The following is a 24,201-nucleotide window of genomic DNA, read 5'->3' as shown; positions in this document are numbered from 1 at the left end:
CCTGTCCAGTTAATGTATTTAGTCGGGTAACTTGATACATGCATACTGAACTGACATTTTTTTTGCAAACTTACATGTGTAAAATGGTACTTGTCTTATGACAGAAAAAGGATCCCATTTTGATGACATGGTTCTCAATAAATTACCATCTTTATTTTAATTCTGTATCAATTGTTTCAAATTTGTGAATTATTTCTAATATGTGAATTATTTTAGAAAGATGCAGATGTTCTGATAAAGGGACTAAATGTGTGCTTGGCCAGTTTGAAACACTTATAAATGTTTAAAACCGGCTGGAGTCTAGATGCTGATAATTACCTGAGCTGAAACAAGTCAAAAATTATTTCAACAATTATGTTCAACAAGTTCAGTTCATGTTTTTCGAAACGCCCCTCTTTCTATATTATGGTATGTCCTGCTACAACTCCTAACCTTATAAGGAGATTGATTGGCGCGCGTGGTGGTGGCGCAGAATGCAGCTGTGCCGGTGTAGTGTGAATTTCCGATTATGAAAAACTGACTCACTGGTAGTACTGCGCATGCCTACGTGAGGATTGTGAACGTTCAACCAATGAAATGGTAAAAGGCACCGGATTTCATAGGAGTCCAACATCATGTGACACTAGAAAGTGTTTAAGACCAGCCAGCTAGTCTTTATCAACTGTTTAAAGCTGGTCATGTGACAGTCTCGACCAATATGAATCGGGAAAACTTGGCCTTAGGTATTTATGATTAAGAGCGTAAAAAAACCCTTTTTTATTTACTTAAACATTGGATGAGATGAAAGTTGAAATGAAGTTGAAACCTCCCATTTGTATTGTAAACAAGCACATATGAAAATTGTTCACCATGTGAAGGGCTTTTCCCCAGCCTTATCACAATTAATTTTTAAATTACTACCACAAATCAACACAAAACATTCTGCTGCTACACGATTTGTACATTTTAATACAACTTTTCTGTACAAGTGAACTGTTAAAAAATTAATTGCACATAATATGTGCTCAGAGTATTCTGTCTGCCCTGCGTTGTGCTACAGACTTCTACGACTCAAAATCTTTTCATTGATGTTTTTAGTTTTCTTACACATCAGAGCAATGACCATACAGAGTTAAGAGAGGTACTTTTCTTCAAGGGATGGCAGGCTTTAGATCTTGTGAAATCTTGTGAACGTATTCTCCCTTAAAAAAAAAACCACCTTAATTTAGCAAACATTTACGGAGGCTTTGTTGAAATAAAGTAATAGAGCATAGATTCTTACTGTTATATATCATATGGGTCATTCTATAAATTAAAGGTAAAAAGAAAAACGTTTTTCCTGTCCCTGTTACCTTGGTACTTTGTAATTTGCCATTACAAGTATCATTAAGAATGATTTTAGACCATTTTTTGGATTGCCTGTTTTTTAATTTTATTTTATTGCCTGTTATGTTATATTTCATTTTCTCAATGTAGAATTTATAGAATTTACTTTCTATGTAGAAAGGGTGACAGCTCCTTTGGACATATTTTTGTATCGGTAAAAGAGTCAAGAGTCAAGAAAATGGAAGAATCCATCTGTCATCTTGGAACATACTCCATCTTGGGTGGAAAAAGGGGGCAGCCTCCATCATTTTTTTTCTCAAAAAGCCCAGGCGAGAAATCATTTCCCCCCTTGCTTGGCCTTCCAGACAGGCATGGAACTGGGAATTTAGAAAAAAAAAACGAGGATACTCCAAATCATAAGACTTTGTGCAGTATTTTTCAATTTGTAATGGCATTCATGACAAGTAAAACACGAAGAATTTAGCGGATCCCAGGAAAAGTTCCATGCCTGTATTGATCAATGATAGGTTCAGTGGCGGCAATTATTGCAAAGCTATATAATGAAAAACTACAGTCTGAGATGTGTCCGGACCTTTGTTCTGGTAGATGTTATCAGAGCGCGAGGAACTAAGCCTCTGTACTGACGACGTAACACTTATGTTTACGTGTGTGCTTTTCTATGGGACTACAAAATCGTCCTCACTAGGCTCCCATAAAAAAGCACAGGTGTATTTGTGACGTCATCAGTACACAGGTTTATTGTCCACAGTAAAAACGCATGTTGGTGTCTCTGGGTGTTGAGGCTTACAACTACCATCTTGGAAAAACCTGATCTGAAGTTGGTATCATCCTGGCCGACTTGAATTCACTTAATCTGTAAGTAAATCGTGGAACATATCCTGAATTAAATCCTGAATTATATCCTGTATTAAATGAAACAAAATCTAATATCTAGGTATTGAACTGAATGCAACAATAAGCATGAGTGTTATTTTGATATTTGACTGATATTTGAATGTTCGGTACATTTGGCGCAGCCCTACAAGGCAAATGTGCATATGGTTGATGATAGTATACACATATTGACTGCTTCGAGTGGCATAGTAAAACTAGACTCCCGAGGTGATCCATTCAGCATTCTATTTTTCCCGAAGCAAAGCCCAAGGAAAATATAATGCTCCATGGATAACCGAGGGAGGCTAGTTTGACTACACCACGAGATAAAGCAGTCAATATTTGTTTTATAACACCTCTCCCGCAGATTCTGCCTGATTTCAATTGATAACTGATTAATTTAATCTAAATACTAAAGTGTACTTATATTTGAATACAAAATTAGTTGAAAATTTACTAGCACTTTTCCAAACTATCCCTTCACGAAATGTTTGAATCCAGCTCTGAAGCGCAAGCGCTTTGGAACAATATGTACAACCCACACACCCGTATGCATTTGCACACAATACCGGTTCTCATGCATAGTAATTTGGTTCCTACGGGTATAGTACTTTTGGCCGTGTACGGCAAGATAGCAAAAATAGCAAATGCCATGTGACTCGCTCTAAGCCAATCAAGATACAGAATCTGTGGGTGAGGCGTTATAATCCAGTTTACAACTCTCCTGAAACAAGCAGGGGCCAATTTCACGGCCCTGCTAATCACAAAAATTTGCTTAGCACAAAAAAAAGTCTGGCTTATAAAAAGCAGGTTACCAGCTAAAACTCCACATGATGTACATTGCTCTTAATCAGTACTCGGCTGTTGTTTGCTTAACATGAAAATTGCATGGAGTTTTGGCTGGTAACCTGCTTTTATAAGCCAGACTTTTTTTTGTGCTAAGCAACTTTTTGTGCTTAGCAGCGCTGTGAAATTGGGCCCAGGTCCAGAGGGTGTCATTTCAACTGACCGTGTATTTGTCCCACTTCTTCTCTGGATCGTACGGTTCCCAGCGGCTGGCAGGGAAGATGTGTTTATTGCGTTCAAACCAGCTCCTCAGCACCACTTTACCTGCATGGGACTGGATAGGGAAAGTGTTCCAAGTATGAAAAGCTGGGATAAACCACAATCATAAGCCAATCACACTTAAAGCTAAAGTCCATCATTTGCAGCTATCCGAAAAGTAGCTAGCGTAATTATTGTTGAAAAACATACTTGGTTGAAAGATAGTAAGGGGACTAAACTCCCTGTGAAATTATTCTTTCTGGCAAGCTGTCATTTTGAAGTAATCAATGAAAGAAGGCCTTTCCAACGGTGCTTCTTAAGAAGCACCGTAGGAAAATTTAAATTAGTAGTTCGTTTTGTTATTCGGCGAAGTGCGCGCAATCATTGGCACGACGCACACGCGCGCGCGGCTGCTATAATTTGTCGGATCGCTGCGCAACATCGCATAGCTGCAATCGGCTCAGCGAGAACGTGTTTCGGACGCTGAATTCAGGCGCAATTCAAAACATGATTCAGCAACTGTTGATTTGGAAATTGAGATCCTAGAATGCTGTTTTTCTCGGAATATACAGCTGAAGCTGAGCTGAAACTTCATTAGGTTAGTTGTTCAGTACCCTTCTTTAGATTTTGAGCACTTTTGTTGCTTCAAACGAACAAAATGCACAAATTACAAATGATGGACTATAGCTTTAAAGGGCCCATGCAATGTATTTTTTTTAGGATGCAATCCTTGAAAATGCAGTCCTTTGTGTCCCATTTAACCTTATTTTCAGTTTTTGTTTTGCCATTTCAAGGATATTTTGGTGCCTTTTTGATTTTTATGCTAATGCCAATTTCCATATTCATGAGCAAAATGTCATTCCAGGCAGAAACCTCAATGTAACAGCCATTTCAGCACCAAAAGTTTCCAGAAGTTTGGATAGTTTGCTGTTGTAAATTTCCTTTTCTTTGGTGATTCGTTGTTGTGTCAGTCGATGGCAGTAAAACCAATGAGCAAACTTTTCTCACAAATGTTTTCAATTAACAAATGTTGGGGTTCACATTTTGAACAGAAAACCTCTTTAACTGAACAGTGTCTTTCTGGAATGACATCAGAGTTGTCTGGAAAGCATGGAAATTGAATATGTTTAAAGAAGTGCACTTTGCAATAAACATTTAACAAAAAAAGGGAGGTAAAATAGTTTTCATACATTTAAGAGGACTGGAGTGTTTCACAAAATGTGTTCCTATGAAAAATTCATGTTATGAACCCTTTAAAGTGAATATACAACATTTGCAAACATCGAAAATAAAACTACCAAGTTTTTACGAAATACCTTACTAGGATGTTGGTAAATGACAGTCTCAAGCATCTTGTAAAATTATGGCACCTGGTGTGAAGTCATTTTCAAGAAAATGGTATTTTTGTAAACATTTCCAACGGTGGTCGGCCGACCAGCGTTGGAAAAACCTAACTATTTTTCAACTACTGCTCCAAATTTACAATTTTTTTCAGTCCAAATTTTGTTTGTTATTGGTTACATGTTCATGAATGGGTGCAGGCCAGCTAGACTGGTTCCCTTACCTTACAATTTTCCGGCATCTATAAATTGATCCATTTCATCTTTAGTGGAGTCAGGGAACCAGACTTCTTGAAAATTCTTGTTTTTCTTGGTGTTTCCAGCATTTTCGAACACCAAACTTCAAAAATGTCAGTGTAACAATATTTGATCTATTAAACTAACCTCTCAAATAGTTCATTTCTGAAAATTACAGCAAAAGCCAAAGATGTACATTCCCTTTAACAGGGTCCCCACAATGGCCACACCCAGAATGGCTACATCCTCTCATATTAGCCACACCCTCTCACAACGGCTACACCCTACCACAATGACCGTACCCTCCCACAATGGTTGCACCCTCCCACAATGACCACACCCTCCCACAATGGCCATACCCAGAATGGCCACACCCTCCCATATTAGCCAGACCCTCCCACAATGGCCACACCCTCCCACAATGGCCACGCCTCTTCAAGAACAGCCAACCGAAACCTCTATCAACCCTTGTTCCGCCCATCCATCAAACCCTGAATGAACCAATCATCATACCTCGTCCTTCTCCACGGATGCGTCGTTTGTCAGCCTAATGTCGTCGTGAACGTCAAAACTGAAGAGAGGACCTGTGTGCAAAAGAATGACAATTATATAAAAATAATTATATAAATAATTATAATTAGTAATTATCCTTACTTCTCAAAACTAACACTTCTGGAGTTGAAAGTGTTGGAAAAACAAAACTTCCCCTCCCCCCCCCAAAAAAAAACCCCACAACTTATAACAAACCCCCAAAACCCAAAATTCGACAATTGGCACAAAGAATTTGGGGCCTCTGTAAACTCACTTGGACTGTTTTAATGTGAAAAAAATGTATATATTCTTACCACTTTTTCCTCTTGCTTTCGTGACAATGAAATCATAGAATGAGTAATGCTGTGGAAAATAAGAAAAATAAAAATATAATAAATCAATCAATTGTAATGCATATATAGCTCTTTCCACCATATCAACAATCTCACAGCACTTTACAATTATTCCCCCTCCCCCGTTCATCTGGGTCATGAGACCACGCGGCAGCCGGTATCAGCCCACAATCAGTCCTCGACCCTCACAGGTACCCATTCATACTCCTGGGTGGAGAGAGGCAATTGTAGTTTAGTGTCTAGCCCAAGGGCACAAACACCATGTTCCTGGCAGGGTTCGAACCCACGTACCATCGCACATGAGCCTAACACCGTAACCACTTGACCATGGCATAAAGGAAGTTATAGATAATCAGAATGGTGCAGGATGTTCAATACACAATTTAAAGAAAATCTGTAACATTTAGTAAGTGCAAATGGTGATTTTTGTTTGCATCTTTGAATCAACTGGAAGTGGAAACTGACTAGGTTTGCTTTGAAAAGTAGAAACTGCAACCTCTACAACTTTTTCCAACTTTTTCCCAGACAAACAGATTTTGAGTGCCCCCCCCCCCCCGGAAGAAATACATCGTGTTTTGGTAACATGGAGCTACAATCCCGGCCAAAATGGTTGGGACACTTCCTGAGCCTGCCACGGTCTCTCACTCCCCCGCTCCCCTGGTCAATGTTGATCTCACCAGCTGATGGAGCACACACCGCGCAATGAGAGACAGCATTGAACGGGGGCCGGGGGGTTGGGGGCCCAGCGAGATTTGGCCAGGATTGTAGATGCAAGGAATCACTCACATGGGGTATGATCAGGTCCTCCTTGATGTACATCATCTGCTCTACTGTCACTGCCCTGCCAACAAAATAATATTGAAATGAGAGATCAAAAGATGCACTCAACAAAACAGAGTAAGAAAAGTAAAGCCTGGTATCTCACTAAGTCAGTATTAGGAGGCTTTGTGTGGTGGAGAGTACAGCTTGACAGAAGTCTGCAGATGCACAGTATGAAAAGACAGGTGGTTTTGAGGAAAAAAACAGGTGTTATTTCAAAGCTTCAGCTCTCCTGTATCAGGAGAACTAGGTTTTTGTTCCGGAAAACTTTCTTGAGGTAATTTGAGAAGTTTGCAATTAACAAAGTGAACAAAAGTCATGAGCTTATTGGCCTCTTAACCGACAACCATAACAGCAACATACCGGGGAAAGGGACAATGTTTTGGAAATGTTATCTTGGTGACACTATATATACAAAATATACTTCGATCTAAACCACAACATCTAGACTACAATTGCATATATTTTGGTTGGGCACATTTTGGCAAGTTGATTAAAAAACCAAACCAACCCCCCCCCCCAAGAAAAGGGATGACTGTTAGATCAGTTTTTGGTTTCTTACTTTAATTCGTGGAAATCTTTCTTGAGCGTCTCCAGACATCGCTGTAGAAATCTTTGCATTGTGTCCCCTTTCTTCATCTGTGAACACAATGTCAAACAGGGACTGAATGAATATAAAGATCATACCTCATTTATTTCAGTATTCAGTAGACTGGTCATAGAATGAAAACCGCTGATGGACTCCAAGCACAACGCAATCCTCAACAACAAAATGACAAGGGAAGGGAGCAATTTTTAAGGACTCATAGGCATGATGAGAGGATGTTGCCTCTCATCATACTAAGTGTATAGATACATGTACATACCTTACTGATATACAAATATTGAGTGGCTCAATGTGGAATGGGAGGAATATTATCGCAAGGTAAAATCTGGACGTTTCCATTTCACGAGGCGAAGCCGAGTGAACTGGAAATGTCCAGATTTTACCGAGCGATAATATTCCTCCCATTTCACAATTTAAAGCCACTCAATATTTGTTTTTATATAACTGACATATACATCCTTGTCATTTGATATATTTGAACGTTTATTTCAATACAAAACTGGAAGAAAATGTATTTCTCTCTTTCAAACCACCCCTTCACGAAAATGTTTGAACCCAACGCTGTAGCGCTGGCTCTTTGGAACAATACGCGTCTACGCGCAACGCTGAACGCGCACATCAGCATGCATTTGCACACAAATACCGTGTCATGATCCGAACTGTTCAATAGTATTTCCCATTCCCCATGGGCGGAAAGTACTTTTTGAGCCGCGGCGTGAATGGGAGCAATAACGAATGTCACGTGATGTGAGTTCCACCAATCAAATGACAAGGATCTGTATGTCAGTTATATAATATGACGTGGCTGCCACTACAGCCAAAACATACATGTCATGAGCTGCTTGGTGCAGATATGATGCAAGTCGACCACATCTTGCCAAATATTGTTTTATTATCAGTGATATCAACTCATGATAACCTCTTTCCAATTAAAAAAAAAAATACTTCCGAGGGAACAAATAGGAGAATTACAGTAATGAAAAGGGATGGCCTTTAAGGCCCCCAAAAAAGTCTCCGGTTTCTGGTATGGAGCTTGCCCAAAAAGTGGTGCGGCGATGCAGCTTTTTTTTTTTTTTACCTGATTTTTTTGCTTCAAATGTCGGCTGATGACTGCAAATGGTGCCCGACTAAACTTATTGCAAATATATGGGAGTCCAGAGAGGCCACATAAAGCTTATTCTCGACCATAACCCAATCTAAAAACACGTTAAAATTGTGCAGCAGCAGGATTCCAGTCAAACCAGTGAGTTTGGCGGTTTTGAGACATCATCTTTCATTGAAAAAAAAAACTTTTTCATTTTGCCGACGCGCATGGCTACGGTGACGCGCGCGCATACCAGAAACCGGAGACTTTTTTGGGGGGCCCAATAGCTGGTTTACAAAATTGAGCCCTTGTGTTTTACCTTAACGCTCCGCCTGTGCCCTGAGCCGTCCCAGTAGCTGTAGGTTATTTCAATATCATCATCTGAAAGGCAACAAATTCCAGTGAAATTTTTCGTTCAGTCTGTTTTCTCGTATACATTTACCTCATGTCTGGTTAATGTTCCATGAGCTTAACAATTGGGTGCAAGTTCGAGTAACGCCCCTATCAATTGTTCTCCCCCCCCCCCCAACCCAAGATGTGGAGTTTGTCGCTTTGAAAGTGATTAAATCCCCAACCCTGGGCATAAAATGTAAGCGACATTCTGCGACATTCTGCGACATACATGAACTGGGAGCATTGAACTGATTGCCTTTCCATCTACAGGGCGGTCCAAAGAAACGTTTACACTTTTTCAGATGCAAATTTCTTGGAATTGGGGAGACACGTTTAAATGGTTTCAAGATATTCCTAAACTACAGTATCTTACTACAGAAAATACAGCCCAAATGAAGAAATGGCGATGGTTTAGTGAAAGATGGTCAAAACATCTGTAAATGGCCGCTATTTCTAAACGTGAGCTTTATTTTCAATGCCGTTTCCACCATATACGACCAAGATCTTGTACTGTGGGAATTTCTTATAGCTATTTCAACATGTTTCTTCAATTTTGACAAATTTATTAGCCTCTGAAAAAGTGTAAAACTTTTGTTTTGGACCATCCTCTACAGTGCGTCAATGGTAAAAATGTTTGTGATTCACCCAAATCCCCACCTTTGGGGCTTGTACAACTTGACCATACCCTAGAATAAGACCTGGGGTAGCGTGGGTGGGGGTGGGGAGGTGGGGGAGGGGGAAAACAATTGATAGGTGCATGGCAAAAAGTAACATTGTGAATGTACCAACGTTCTTTTTAACCAAACATCACAGTCTTACTTTTGATCATTTCCTGTTTATCCTGCCATTCTTGTCTCAGCTTTTCCCTCTCTCTGTTTTCCTCTTCCTACTCAGACAAAAGGAAATATAAAGGAAAGAGTTTATTTAATGCAATACAAAAATTAATAAAATTAACATCAATACTTAAATTTCTTCCTATGAATTTGTTATCGTGCGTCTGGGACGCTAAATATAAATGACCCTGGTGACCCCTGACCTCTCTTTCTCTATCCGGCAGGAAGCTGGTGTCCACGTCGGGATTCTTGCCCAACTTCTTCTTCTTGATGACTGGTTGGGAGTCTGAAATCAGACAAAAAGGAAGGAAAAAAAAAAAAAAGAGAAAGATACAACGGGTCAAACCAACACTTAGAGGCAACTTTTCATAATTAAATAAAACGCGAGTGGTGCAATGCCATAGTGTAAAGTTATGTAAAAATCCATTACTGGTAGAACAAGGGATAACCTAACAACAAGGCAAGCCTGGTGAAGATTGTCCCAAAATGCCAAACAAACAAAAACCCACAAAAACCCCAAAATAAAACCACTAAATGTGTTCATGTGTTTCAGAATGGATCATCACAAGAATCATTTTCATGCGAGTGTGCGCTCAATGGGCCAGATTGAGCTCATTCAATGGCGTTACGGGGTAATCCTACAAAATAGCACTGCCCGGCTCACAAGTGACAGTGAGTGAGCTAGATAGGTACAAAGAAGACACGAAGCTGGCCCTCTGGGACCAGCACAGATCAACTCCTCCAGTGTGACAGACTACATGCATACCTGCTTCCTCTTCCTCATCCTCTTCTCCATCTTCGTCGAGGTTGAAAGACAGCGTACTCGTGACTTTGTTTTTCTTTTTCTTCTTCTTTTCTTTTTCACTGTGACATAACAAGAACCAAAATACAAAATCAACCTTGTTTTACAACATTCTTGAGACTTTACCTTGTATGGGATAGGTTGAGTCTTGCAAGAGCCTGAAAACTGAGATCTAAAGGCATATAGGATCATTCGCAAAAGTAACCTACCAAATTATTATAAAAGATATTACCTGTATTAAAGATCAGACTGGTACTAAACACCCTGTGAAGACATCAAGAAATGTGTGTGATTTCCAATGATCAGTCAACTGACCGATTTTTGGAAGTAAAGAGTGCTATTAACAAAATCGTGTTTCGTGATCAAAAGGTTGCGCATGGCTTTTCTCTCCGTTCTCGAAAAAGTGCAATATCCACCGAGCTGAAACTTCAACAGGTTAGGTTTTGAACGGTCCTCTTTGGATGTGAGTGGTGTTATCATTGGAAACAAACAAAATGCATTAACCCTAACCCCCAACAGGTTTTCTCTAGGCACCCTGCCAAATGCAACAAAATGCAACTTGGCTGAAATAGAACCCTGCTAAATGCAACAAATTGCAACAGTGGATTCTGTTGCACTGTGCAGTGAACCCAGTGCATACCAGCCTTGGCACCGAGCAGTTACCCTGCTAAATGCAACCAAATGCAACAGTGAATTCTGTTGTATTGCCTTGGCACTATGAGCAGTTACCCTGCTAAATGCAACAAGATGCAACAAGCACGGGGACTTGAGTTGCCAGCTAAATGCAACAGTATGCAACACTTTTTTACCTTTGTTGCATTTCCGTTGCATTTAGCAGGGTTAGGGTTAAATGGTTCTGATGATAAAACAGCCCAATTCAGAAGTGTTGAATCCTGCGGGTAACTGATCTTACACTTTCTCTAGGGCAGAGTTGGCCTTGGCAAGTTCCTTTTCATGTTCTTGGACGAGGACGTCCCTCCTTGCTTTCATCTCATCCAGCGTCACCAGGCCTGTTTGAAAAAAAACAAGAACAAGAAGCATTCAGAATCATGCTGGCAAAATCTACAAATAACTACTCCCAGAATGTTTTTTTGAAGAAAAAAAAGTTTCATTTTTGTCACAATTATACATCCGTGCACAAATAAGAGAGAGTGCTTTTGACCACTTTTGCGAGCCTAGCAGGCAGGACAAACCACGCGGGCATACCGGGTCGTGTGCGTATAGCGCGAAGTACGCACGACTAATTTGGTTCTGAATGTGCACAAAGCCATAGTTTCTTCGTGTGAGGATCAGGCGTCGTCGGCAATGCGTTTGAATGTCTCTCCCAGTGGTCTCCCCTAACTCTCCCTTTCTTACCGCTGAGGGGGTACTTGTGCATGCAGCCCATAGTATATAACAGAAATTACAAAAAAAAAAAAGGCATTTCCTTAACCGTAACCTTTCCGAATCCTCCAAAAAGGCTCTTTGCAAAATGCTTTTACAGGATGCACCGTGTCAAAGTCTTGGGCCGGACCTTGTGTTGTTTATGCTCAGCCGTGCAAAAATTTTGGCCTAGCTTATACTTGAAATCCTCCGCACTGCTCCAGGATGTCACTGGCTCTGCCTCAACATAGTGACAGTGATTGCTGGAGGATTTTGCAGGATTGAGGCAGAGGTCACCCCTCCAAGGACCACATTCAAGAAATAACAAAGGATTTTGCAGGATTGAGGTTGCATCCTAGCAAAAATGCCTATGAGGGAGTTAGAGTTAATAAATGTTATTTGTCAATGTATTTCTTTATATTCTTTGATTTTTTTTTTCTGGGGGGGGGGGGAAACATCTCCTTACCTATGGTACTGCTTTTGAGCTGCTGTTCTACGGCATCATAGTGGGCGGTGAACTTGGCACTGATCGGAGCTACCTTGCTCAAATTTTCCTTCAAGAAAGCAATCACAAATTTAAATCAACTCATGAATTTTTTTATAAGATATTAAATTACCACCATCGTTCTAGCAGCCCGGGTAGCAGAATGGATGGCGTGTCTGATATGTAAATGAGGGATCCCGGGTTCAATACCCCACATCGTGCTCATTCGACATTTTCGGGTTTTTTTTATTGCAAATAGGCCTAATATAATATAAATAACAATATTCTTCTTTTATTATTTTAAATGGACTCCTACATTTATTTGCAGAGTGTTTTCTTTTTCTGATTCGTGGCTCTGGAGGATTTTTTTAAGGGACATAAAGGGAAAAAATGTTGCAACCTGACGCCACTTTTTTCTTCATATATCATCTCAATAAAGGTCAGTCATTGCAAAAATGATAAGACATGAATCTGGGACTGAGAAACATTCCCAATTTTGTTAGGAAATACTTAGAAAATTTTCTTGACTCTCCGTAGACTTTGTACACAACTGCTGAAGTGGCGTCAGGTTGCAACATTTTTTCAAAATAAAGATTTTGAAATTGTAGATGGTCTGATTTCCATCTCGTGAATACGAAGTCACAAGGACAATAGCACCGTAAACGAGGATATACATATAGCCACGCTCCAGAGTTGCGTAGAAACACTCGACGCACGAGATTGTGCAAGTACCCGGATGGCTCCTACCAACTATTTCGCGCATGCATGCCTTGGACTTGGAGTACCAGCATACCATGCGTAACCTCAGAAAATCAAAAGTTTTGCTTGTACGTTTCTTGTTGAGGCGAGGTCGTTTTTCCCCCTCAAATTTCTTGGCAATACAAAATCCTACGCTCACGTGATTTTACAGAAAGCTTTCTACGTAAGTATAATACTGCCGAAATGACGTGCCGCGTGACAATTTTGAGTGTATTTTATGCGAGGCTGGAGCGTGGCGTTGTTTTGACGCCACGTTTATGGGTCTGATGTGAAACCAGACTAGTCTAGTAATTAGTATACTATTACTAGATTTGTCACAGTAGAAATGAAGCCGGATCCGGCTAAATATCCACTGCCTTTATCATGTTTATGGCACGTTTTTTTACCTGCTCAATTTTTTGTTTCAACTTTTCCATGTTTTCCTTCTGTTTGTCTCTCTTCTTAATCAGCTGCAGTGCGCGGCCTGCCTCACTTGCTGCTCCCTTGTACTCCGTCATTTTGGTGAAGTTGTGCTTACCCTGCCTCAGGTTAAAGAAATTCAGAAATTACTTCAGAGTGATTCGATATTTAGATCTCTGCTGCTGTTTTGTTGCTCGAAATATCGCCCTCTGGTGTTGCTGAGTACGAACTCGAGTAATTAATTTGAACAAGAGAGGGCGCCCTGTGCTGAACGCAGTCTAAAAATGTAAATACAGAACTTTGTGAGCACAGAATGAGGCCGCGGTTAACTCTGAAAAGACTTTCGTGGCTAATTTTGAGTGTGTATCTTCTCTGTACTTGTTACGGTGCATATGTTTTACTCTCGCAGAAAGCCAGTGAGACTTCACAGTCGGGAAAGAGCTACAGAAAAGGTATTATAGTGCGATCTTTCACAGTTTTTTTTTTATGCACTCAACTAAAGGGGATGGGGGGGGGGGGGCCAAGGGGGGAGGTCTAAGTTGGGGGCGGGGTTTCATGGGAAGAATTCCATACGTGAACATCACTAATTTTGGAAAAAATTCCATACTCGGACGTCACTTTTTTCAATTAATTTTCTAGCGCCAAAAGTTACATCTTTTATGGTTATTCCTCCACTTTCCCTCCTCTACTCTCACCCTCTCCTTTCCTTAATTTCTATTTATTAATCAGTCAGTTACTTCATCGGGATTCGAACCTCTGACGCTTGCTTGACACACGAGACTCTTAACCGCTAGGCCGCGCACGATCGCTGTTGCAATAATCAATCTTTGGACGTATTTGAAGTATCCATTGAAATAAACTAAATATTCATGAGAAAATAAATATTCATAATGACGTATTGCACTATCATTGGCAGGCTCATGCGACGTCATGGTTGTTGATGTCACGTGTATAACGTACCGCTGTCTTTCAGCCACTACAATCAGTTTTGACCGGCTGCTTCAAGTTAGTTCTGCACGACGTATGCATCCAAAATGTGCTCTAAAAACACATTTTGAGTAAATTTTTTTCACCTTAACACAGCTTCCTGGATTTCTCTTGGTTCAAATGACAAGGTGAGGTGACAATTAATATGTTTGGCAGCAGATAAATTGGCATCCGAGTATGGAACTTTTCCCCTAATTTTTACCTGCAGTTACCCACCGGCCATCACAAAGCGATAACATGTCCTAAAAGTCAAATTTAGCAGGGAAAATATTGTTGAAGCATTTACTGAGAAAGCACTTGGGATTTTTCAGACCAGGATAGGGTTTGTGCACATGGTGTCAAGTGATGCTCAGGTATGGAACTCTTTCCGCAAACTCATCAGTGTCCCCTGACATATATTATGTAAACGTTTTCTTTCTGCATTTGATTTATGGGGCGCTGTGGTCCAATGGTTACGGTGTTCGACTCATGTGCCGTGGTACACGGGTTCGAATCCTGACCGTGGGAACATGGTGCTTGTGCTCCTGAGCAAGGCACTTTACCATTATTGCTTCGTCCTTCGGATGGGACGTAAAGCCGTAGGTCCCGTGTGTTGTGTAATGCACGTTAAAGAACCCAGTAACACTTGTCGCTAAGAGGAGGGGTTTGCCCCGGTGTTTCTGGCAGTGGCAGCAATTGTGCGCCGCAGCACCTAGCAAAAAGGTGCTTCATAATGGGTCTCATATGTTCATATACTTCATTTACCTGGCTTTGGTTGCATTCTCCCCCAGCGCTTTGTATCCTCTGGCAAAAAGCGCTATATAAATACAGTTATTATTATATTATTATTATTTAGGAGACTACAACTTGTATAGTGCCCTACAAACTTTTCTGCAAACTTCACTTTTGTTAAGTATTGTATTATTTTTTTGGCCCATGTATTATTATTTTGGCCCAGGCCCTACTATTTGTAATTTGTGTTTTCTGTCTTTTGCCATCAGCTGAAGGTCTTTCAGACAAATTAGAAGACAAGGTTGTACCTGAACCTGTCACCCATAAAAGCTTAAAGCTTCAGAGAGAGACAGAAACAAGACAGAATCTGAGGGAAACCAAAGACAACCACGGCAAAAATGTTGACATTAGCTCCAGCAAGGAAAATGCCATAGAGATCTGGAGCAGGGCTGGAGTTGGTGAGTAGTAGCGCCATTCTATGGCCAGGCACTGGACTCACTCCATGCTGAAGGCCATACTTCTCTGACAGGGAGAAGTTAATTTTGTGCCCAAATTAAGAGACCAATTACAACAGAAGGAATCATGAAGAAGTCCATATTTTGGCAAAATATGGACTGGCGTGGGTAAGTGAACCTGCATGCCGAGTTTGAGGCTGAATGATTTCCATGAAAAATAGAAGAAAATTTTCAGTAACTTCTCACTGTCAGAGCAGTATGGCCTTCAGCACAGAGTAAGTCCAGTGCGTGGTCATAGAATGGCCATAGAATGAGTAGCAGTCATAAGAAAAATCACAAGTCAATCTCAAGTTCAATCATAAGTCAATCACAAGTTAAGTCAAAAGTCAATCACTAGTCAAATCACAGGTCTTATCACAAGTCAGTCATTAGTCAATCATTTGTCAATCATAAGGAAACAAACAGGCCAAATCAGAAGTAAGTTACAAGTTAGATGGCAGGTCAGTCACAAGTCCATCACAAGTCAATCACAAGTCTTATAACATGCCCCTATCACAAGTAAATCACAAGTCAATCACAAATTAATCATTAGTCAGTCATTTGTCAATCATAAGGAAACTAACAGGCCAAATCAGAAGTAAGTTGCAAGTCAGATCGCAAGTCAGTCACAAGTCCATCACAAGTCAATTACAAGTTTTATAACATGTCCCTATCAAAAGTCAGTCACTAGTCAATCATTAGTCAGTCATTAGTCAATAATAAGGGAACTAACAGGCCAAATCAGAATCAGAAGTAAGTCACAAGTCAGATCGCAAGTCAGTCGCTAGCCAATGCCAAATCATTCCAAAGTAATTCACAAGACAATGACAAGTCAAATCACAAGTCAAACCACAAGTCACTCACAAGTCTTTTCACAAGTCAAATCACCAGTCAATCATAAGGCAACTGCAAGTCAAATCAGAAGTCAATCACAAGTCAAATCGCAATTCGGGTCCTAAACAATGAATTTACAATGACCAAGGTATTCCTTTGTAACAGTTTATTTTGATAGCCTGTCACTAGAATTCAGGATGCAGGATTTATGATTAATCTCTGATATCATCATAGATCCCTCAAAATTTACCAGGATATCTGGAAGGATTTTGAAGGATTGATGCAGAAAGAGCCCAGCTACCATTACTTTACTTGGGGCTTGGTGCTCCTTGAAAGCCCCAAATCAAGGCTTGATTCCCAAAATCCTAATATTGGTGATTGTTCATTTGTCGAATTTAATAATTTCCCCCCATTTGAATCTTGTTGATAAGTTCTATCCTAAGTCCTGTTTTCTGGTGGCTTCAAGGGATCCCAATTGTCCTTTGGGAGTTTATGTCAAATGATTACACATTGTTGATTTTCAGGTCAGTATACTTGGGAGCATATCTTGGGCGCGTCTGTGGAACCAAGATTAGGAGGTGTATGGAGCTATGGACGTAAGACAGAAGGCAACATAACATTTACGTAAGATTGATGTATGGTCTATCGGAATATGTCTAACAGGAACTATTCTTTATTGTGACACCTCGCCCACAGATTCTGTATCGTGATTGGCCGAGAGCTAGTCACATGGCATTTGCTTTGTTCGCTACCTTTCAGTGCACGGTCAAAAGTACTATATCCGTAGCAACCAAAGTACTACACCCGTAGCAACCAAAGTACAATACGCATGACCAGTATTGCGTGTGAATGCATACAGGCGTGCGCGTTGTGCATCGCGCATTGTGTGTACTGTTCTAAAGCGCTTGCGCCACTGGGAGGCAGTGCTAGTAAATTTTCAACTAATTTCGTATTCGAATATAAGTACATTTAAATTGTATGTAGATTAAATTAATCAGTTATCACTTAAAATCAAGCAGAATCTGTGGGAGGGGCGTTATAAACAAATATTGACTGCTTTATCTCAAGGTGTAGTAAAACTAGCCTTCCTCGGTGATCCATGGTACATTATAGATGTTTCATGTGCTAGTCTATATTGTTGTTTTGCATGTTTTTACTATCTTAAGTCTTGGGACTCTCATACACAGTATTGAGAGTCCCAAATTTTTGGACTAAGTTCATGTCAATCCAGTTAATAATTAGCATTTTGCAGCAGTTTTTTCCTCATTTTTATTTCTCAATCTCCCCCCCCCCCCCCTCCCGTTAGGTTCAGAATGGGGCCCGGTGTATTACCCAACAAAGTCCCGACCGAGGTGGAGAACCTCCTGCTCGTTCTCAACGGGAGGGCGCCAGACAAAGTGGAATTCACGCGCACGTGGCTGGACTACCTGGACGCGTTTCCCCAGCTGCGCAACGTGGCTCTGATGCTGATCGGCAGCGAGCAGTGCGACAACGACTGGGTGCTGCCCTATATGGCGTCGCGGGGTGGGCCGTTGAGATTCCTGTTAGTCGTTTACGACACCCCACTGGTAGATGATGCTGAGATTTACCAATGGCCGCTGGGAGTGGCAACGTAAGGATTTCTTGTCATTCCAACTCTTTGTGTTTTAATGTGACACTGTAGAGCCCACAAATTAATGTATATTTGTAGGCGACTAAAGAAAGTAAGACGTGATCTTCATACGGAATGACACAAGGGCTTTTTTATTTGTCGATAGCCATCGACCGACCCTATTACAAGTATAACATGGCAGTATCCACAATAAACGAGTTCGGTATTCCAAAATAGTCTGGTGACAGCAAGATTGGACGATTTGGGGGGGGGGGGGGGATAATCGCAGCAGATAAATGCACACAAGGCTATGGGAGACGTAGTAACCAAATCTGCATTCTGTGCAATTTTTTGTGCAATCGAAAAGAGATGGAAATTTTGTCCGCTCAAAAAGTTTTGACACACAAGACGCCTAAAAAACACTTCGCTGTCCAAATTCTTTTGCAAAATGTTATACTTCAGAACACAACATTGAACAATCTCTTCAATTTTGCTGGTATCCCACTATGCTTTTGCACGCATACGATGAAATTGTTATCCCGAAAGAAAAATCAGCAAATCTGGATGTGCACATGCGCAGTTGGAATACTGAACTGGCTTATTTTATTTAATGCGTATGTTTGTGGTGTGGACATTCATAGCTCTGGGTTCCCTTTACAAATCAATCTCAACAGAGACAGAAGCACCAAAGACCACTTTGGGTGGTTAGTGCGTAAAGCGACAAATAAATGATTGTTCCACAACCCAGCAGGTTGCATGTATAGGGTGTCCCCCCCCAAAAAAAGTTGTGCAAGCAGATATGTTTTCATTTCTCAAAACTACTTGACATGAGTATTTCATCTTGGTGGAGCATATTGATTATACTTTTGTGTTTATTCAGTGAAAATGCCATGGAAATCCGTTCGTGCAGACCAGAGATCTAACAGATTATAACAGGTTATGGGGTTTTTTTTCACCCATTCCAGTAGGATGGGATTCACACAGTTGACTTAATTTACATCAGAGTGAAAAGGTCCATGACAATCTGATGCACTGATATCACTAAATGTGTAAATCCCATTGGAATGGATGAAAAACCCATTGCCTTTTACACTCTCTTGCATCGCTGGATTGCCCGAACGGATTTCCATGGCATTTTCACTGATTATACACAAGAGTATAATAAATATGCTCCATCAAGATGAAATACTGATGTTAAGTAATTTTTGAGAAATTAAATGATATCTGCTTGCACAACTTTTTTTTTGGATGCCCTGTACCATGTTGTTCTCAAGTAAATCAAGGGTATGTAAAGGCACGATAGTGCAGGCTGTTGATTTACAACAGACATTTTCTTGGTCATTTCATGTCCAAATTGATCTATACTTTCCCTTATGTCAAGCACTCGCTTCAATACGTGGCTTTTAAGCCATTGAAATGCTTTGAAACTTTCACCAAAAGTTTGTCATCCTTTTTCTGACTTTTGATGTTCGTTCAACCTTCGCAGGTACCGTGGGTTTCCAGTTGTAGACTCTGCCGGCTTGAATGTGCGGGCCAGTCGTCCGTACCGCTGCAATTTCATGGGCACAATTTACCCAAACTCGTCCCGGGAAACACTGCTACGTGTAATCAAGAAGCACAACCTCGGCGATTACTGCTATGTGAGAGCCAGGGAGAGGTGAGATATCAAACAACTGCAATTCTGTTGTATTTTTTTTTATCCCACTCGAGTTTAACTGAGTTTTTGATTTGGCAGCAACTTTCCTGTGACTGTCTAATAAGCCAAATCAGTATTCCAACTGTGCATATATGAAGAACAAGATTCAACGATTTTTACTTGGGGATAAACGCGGCAGATAAGTGCTCACAAGTCTAAGAGGGTCGTGGTAACCGAATCTACATTCTGCGATTTTTCATGCCATCAAAAAGACAATCTAAAGTTTGTTAGCACAAAAGTTGTGGCGTACAAAACACCTAAAACACTTTCGTAAATGTTGTGCTTCCTTCAGAATTCCTTTAATTGTGCTGTATCCGCTATGATTGTGCACGCATACGGTGAAAAAAAAATGACAGGAACTGTCGCACGGGTGTAGTCCGCAAAAAAATTTTGTCCACAAACAACTGTATTTTATACAACCGTAGTTAGGCCCCCCAAAAAAATTACTCGGGTCTCAGGTCAGCGCGCGCGTTGATTTTAATCATGCGCGTCAACCGTTTTTTTTTTTTTTCAAATTAACAAGGAAGCTACAACAGCGCCCTCTATTGCCGCGCCTCCTCAAATTTTTGTACCAAGAAGCACCAAGGAATGGGGAAATTGCACCAAGGCAAATGATAAAGGGCACCAAGGCAAATTATGGAGGACACCAATGTATAATGAGGACACAAAAAAGCAAAATAGTACCCACCTTGTCTGTACAATACAAGCTTGAAAAAAAAAAAAAAGCCATAAAAAAAAAAAAAAACGCGTTGCCGCATCAATTCCGAAACTTCGGTCTGACCAGAGACCGACTACATGTATTTTTTTTTTTGGCCTTACTGTATTGCAAACGAACTGAAGTTTTCTGAAGTTGAGCAATAATATTCTTCTGGTGAGCTGGACAATTCTCCGAAGATTTTTTTTGCGCACGAGCTAGGTGCATACTGCAACAGGAAAACTTGGCAACTGAATATGTATGAGGTATAGTAAAACAAATATGACATGGTTTATTTCGGGTGGACAGGCAATATTCACTCCCCTCAAACTAGTTCCCGAGGCAAAGTTTGTCAACTTTCAATACCTCGGGCAGCGAATATCAACTGTCCACCCTCAATCCATGTTATATTTGTATACTGCCTTTCATTAAGAAGATGGTGGGGTGGACTCCAGACTGAAACACCGTCTCCGCATCCTTCCCTCAGATGTAGAGTCTGGGAACAGACCAAGGTCATTGTCTGTGTGACCTCTGACACGGGTCAACTCATGTAACCATGCACAAATAGGTACCACATTCAGCTTGCATGATTTTACAAGTACTTGTAACGTGGTTAACATTTTCAAAACGTGCAGAGCCATCATAATACAGTTTCAGCAGCTTTGAGGCAGTGTTGCACTGGAGATAATTGTGGTGAATCTTAAAGATATAGTCCATCATTTGTTAATTTGTGCATTTTGTTCGTTTGAAGCAACAAAATTTTTCAAAATCTAATGAAGGATACTGAACAACTAACCTGATGAAGTTTCAGCTCAGCTTCAGCTGTGTATTCGGAGAAAAACAGCATTCTAGGATCTCAATCTCAAATCAAAAGTTGCTGAATCATGTTTTGAATTGTTTTGAATTGCAGCTACATGTATACGCGGTGTCGCGCACTGATCTGACGAATTATAGCAACCGCGCGCGCCTGTGCGTCGTATCAATGCTTGCGCCGAATAGCAAACGAACTACTATTTTAAATAAGTAAATCGTACTAAGTAAATCGTGACGTAATAAACAGGACTCCCGATGCAGCGTAGCATAAACGAGTCCTGTTTATTACGTCACGATTTACTATGTTTTGTTTGCTGCCCCCAACGACGACTTTTACACAATTGCACGTTCGGGTCGAAATCGGACCTGAAAAACAGCTCTCAAAAGTACCTTTTGTACTCATTTCATGACGGACACAATAGTCGTTTTTATTTCATCACACCATAGGCTACATATACCCGAAAAATGACGGAAATGTCTTTGAGCATTCCACAACCTCTTTAAGATGCACCGTTGGAAAGGCCTTCTTTCGTTGATTACTTCAAAATGATAGCTTGCCAGAAAGATTAATTTCACAGGGAGTTTAGTCCACTTACTATCTTTCAACCAAGTATGTTTTTCAACCATAATACGCCAGTTACTTTTTCGGATGGCTGCAAATGATGGACTATAGCTTTAAGTCAGTATACAAGTCCACTCACAAGGACCAAGAGGGCAATCTTGTCAACGGTTCATTTGAGTAGCTTGTGATTTGACTGGACTGGCGGTCTTGTGATGGACTTGCGACGTCTTGTGATCCATCACATTTAACTACAACTCTACTCCGAGGGCACAGCCTGTTTTCATACATGTGTAAAGTGGTATTGGGAGTCAGGTTGGCGTAGTGGTACTTTCCTCACCTTCCACCACTGAGACAGGGGGTTCGAATCCTGCCTGGGCCAACATGTGGATTGGGTTTTCAGTCCCTACCTGATTCAGTGGGTTTTCCCCCCGAGTATTCTTCTGGGGTTTTCCTCCCACCCTCTAAAACTGTAATTTCTCCTCATTGTCTCCTTTCTACAGGTTTCTTCAGGCATGCGAGCTACAGTGCCTAGGGCGCTTTTGAGGAATCCTTGGTTTCATTATCAGAAATTATTAATAATAATAATAATAGTAAAAGCTAATTTGAAAATGTTGTTTTAATTTTTCTGTCAGTTGGGAGCCAGCTGAAAAAGAAGAGACAAGACTCGACTATGAGCGAATCCTTTCCCAGAGTGACTTGACGCTCAGCCCTGTCGGCTTGAACACCGAGTCCTATCGCATCTATGAGGCTTGCTCCTACGGATCTGTCCCCGTCATAGAAGACGTAAAGACCTCGGGGAGATGTGCCCGCGAGCCGCTTCGCCTCCTAAAACGATTCCAAGCACCGTTTATTTTTCTCAAAGACTGGAATCAGCTTCCTGAGATACTGAAAGAGGAATCAAGGAAAACTCCACAGGAAATTTACCAACGTCGTGAAGAATTGCTTCGATGGTACGACAACTTCCGTGCGGAACTGAAACAGGTGTTTTTAAAAACCATACAAGGTAGCTTTTTCCCAACATGAATTTTTCAAATCAACGATTTTTCCTAACTTTTTATAAGCCTTTTATGGTATTTATTTCCTTGTACATTGTATATGAATTCATGTAAAAGAACTTTTATACAATTATTTAAAAATGGCCCGGGCCGGGCAAATACCATACAAATTAATTTTTTGTTATCTTTTATTTGAAAATGTAGCAATTTTATGCAGATGAATTGCAAAAGCCAAATGTTGTTTCTTTTTCAACATATTGGAGCAAAAACCTCAAAGTAAACTTAAACCTGGCCATTTGTCATGGTCCAATTTTTGTTTAAAATTTGGACCGATTTGGTTTAAAAGGATATTATAAGTGAAGCCGTTATGAAGTCACGACAATCAAAGTATACATGTTGGGCGCAATCGGTCGATCACGTTGCGCGGTGGGTCCATTCTGTAGGATATCTTGGACTTTTATCTTTAAAAAAAAAATTCCTCCAGAGCCGTGAATTACATGTACAGGCGACTCTCATTATAAAGAGCACTTTTATAAAGAGGTTCTCCTTATAAAGAGCAAATTCTGAGGTCCCAAATCTCAGGTTCTCTTTGTGTTTCTTTGTTTCGCTGTCCTTTTATAACAACATTCCTGTTATGTAGAAAGAAAAGACTGGTTCGACTGGTGGCAGTGCAAATCGACCGATAGCACAACGCGATCGACCACTCGCGTCCAACATACACGGTTATATACAAACTCTATAAATCCTTTCCCAAACCCTGTACGAGTTTCACAAATAAACAGTGCAAAAAAAACAGACAAAATCTTTCCAAACTTGTTTAAAAGTTGTTGTATTATTTTACTGTGAACTTGTGCAATGGGCTTGAAATACATTATTTGCAAAGACGAGTAACAAAACAAGTTACACCTTTTTGTTGCCAGATACTTTCAAGAAAATGATCTTTGTGGCTTTTTTTTAGAGTGATGGAAAATAATCATGTCTTTTACAATCTAAAATGACTATATTTCTTGTTACCCCAACCCTGATGTTTGAATCCTCACAATCAACTGAAATTTACAACAAAAAAGTTACTTAGAACTGTAAAAAAAATTAGTTCTAAGGTAACACAAAATGTTTTTGTCCTTTAATATTTTACAACTCATTTGACTACAGCATAAACATTAAAATAACACTAATAACTTACTTTTTTTTCTAAAAATGTACACGTGTTTAAAAAATAAAATCGGTGCATCTTTAAATACATTTTTTCAATATATTATATGCACCTGGCGTTATTTAATTATATTTCAACAGGTTTTTTTAATTCTTGGGAATCGAAAAGATAGCTAGAAAATGGATAGCAAAATTACGTTTTTCCGAATAAAATATTTTCCTTTAGTAAATATTAAGTTGTCTTTTTCGGTGTCTTCTTTTCTTTTGTTGGTTCCTTCTATTATCTGAGCACTGACAATTTAGGCACACATGTACAATGAAAAGTCTGCATTACTGCTAAATCAAATTTTGTGTTTCTTGTACATTGGAACATAGCATTAAATTTTTTTTTTTTATCTTTGCAGCAATTCATTAGAAAATGATTTA

The 24,201-nt window shown here is 40.2% G+C and overlaps 2 protein-coding genes across 3 annotated transcripts; one reads left to right on the top strand and one right to left on the bottom strand.

The window, feature by feature from the left end:
- Positions 1-919: 919 nt before the first annotated feature.
- Positions 920-13,461, bottom strand: LOC119726740 (protein FAM50A-like). The gene is made up of 13 exons (XM_038198573.1): positions 13,234-13,461; positions 12,071-12,158; positions 11,156-11,252; positions 10,207-10,304; positions 9,644-9,726; positions 9,427-9,493; positions 8,534-8,595; positions 7,086-7,162; positions 6,491-6,545; positions 5,666-5,714; positions 5,334-5,404; positions 3,209-3,319; positions 920-2,179 (listed from the first exon to the last, which is right to left on the bottom strand). Exons 1-13 carry the CDS (start codon positions 13,342-13,344, stop codon positions 2,171-2,173), a joined length of 978 nt encoding a protein of 325 aa, XP_038054501.1. The 5' UTR covers positions 13,345-13,461; the 3' UTR covers positions 920-2,170.
- Positions 13,462-13,524: 63 nt separating this feature from the next.
- LOC119726739 (ribitol-5-phosphate xylosyltransferase 1-like) lies at positions 13,525-24,011 on the top strand. Of its 2 annotated transcripts, none has more exons than XM_038198571.1 (6): positions 13,525-13,698; positions 15,220-15,402; positions 16,797-16,896; positions 17,579-17,884; positions 19,350-19,520; positions 22,261-24,011. In XM_038198571.1, the coding sequence occupies exons 1-6, from the start codon at positions 13,560-13,562 to the stop codon at positions 22,649-22,651; spliced, it is 1,290 nt and encodes a 429-aa protein (XP_038054499.1). In that variant the 5' UTR covers positions 13,525-13,559; the 3' UTR covers positions 22,652-24,011. The 2 variants fall into 2 exon arrangements, with proteins under 2 accessions (XP_038054499.1, XP_038054498.1); XM_038198570.1 differs by having other exon boundaries at positions 15,214-15,402.
- The last annotated feature ends 190 nt before the right edge of the window (positions 24,012-24,201 follow it).

The sequence above is a fragment of the Patiria miniata genome, unplaced genomic scaffold (assembly GCF_015706575.1).
Source record: "Patiria miniata isolate m_02_andy unplaced genomic scaffold, ASM1570657v1 HiC_scaffold_2, whole genome shotgun sequence".
Classification (NCBI taxonomy): Eukaryota; Metazoa; Echinodermata; class Asteroidea; order Valvatida; family Asterinidae; genus Patiria; species Patiria miniata.
Note: the sequence above shows the minus strand (reverse complement) of the source record. Positions and strands in the feature narration are given on the sequence as shown.

Excerpts from the sequence above, each read along its gene's own strand:
- LOC119726740 (XM_038198573.1), bottom strand. The coding sequence starts at position 13,344 with ATGACGGAGTACAAGGGAGCAGCAAGTGAGGCAGGCCGCGCACTGCAG. Across the intron at positions 10,305-11,155 it reads AACTCTGCCCTAGAGAAAGT|TGAAAAAGAAAAGAAGAAGA; the intron begins GTAAGATCAGTT and ends GTTATGTCACAG. Across the intron at positions 5,715-6,490 it reads AGGACCTGATCATACCCCAT|CATTACTCATTCTATGATTT; the intron begins GTGAGTGATTCC and ends TATTTTCCACAG.
- LOC119726739 (XM_038198570.1), top strand. The coding sequence starts at position 13,560 with ATGAGGCCGCGGTTAACTCTGAAAAGACTTTCGTGGCTAATTTTGAGT. Across the intron at positions 13,699-15,213 it reads GGGAAAGAGCTACAGAAAAG|CTGAAGGTCTTTCAGACAAA; the intron begins GTATTATAGTGC and ends TTTTGCCATCAG. Across the intron at positions 16,897-17,578 it reads GAAGGCAACATAACATTTAC|GTTCAGAATGGGGCCCGGTG; the intron begins GTAAGATTGATG and ends CCCTCCCGTTAG.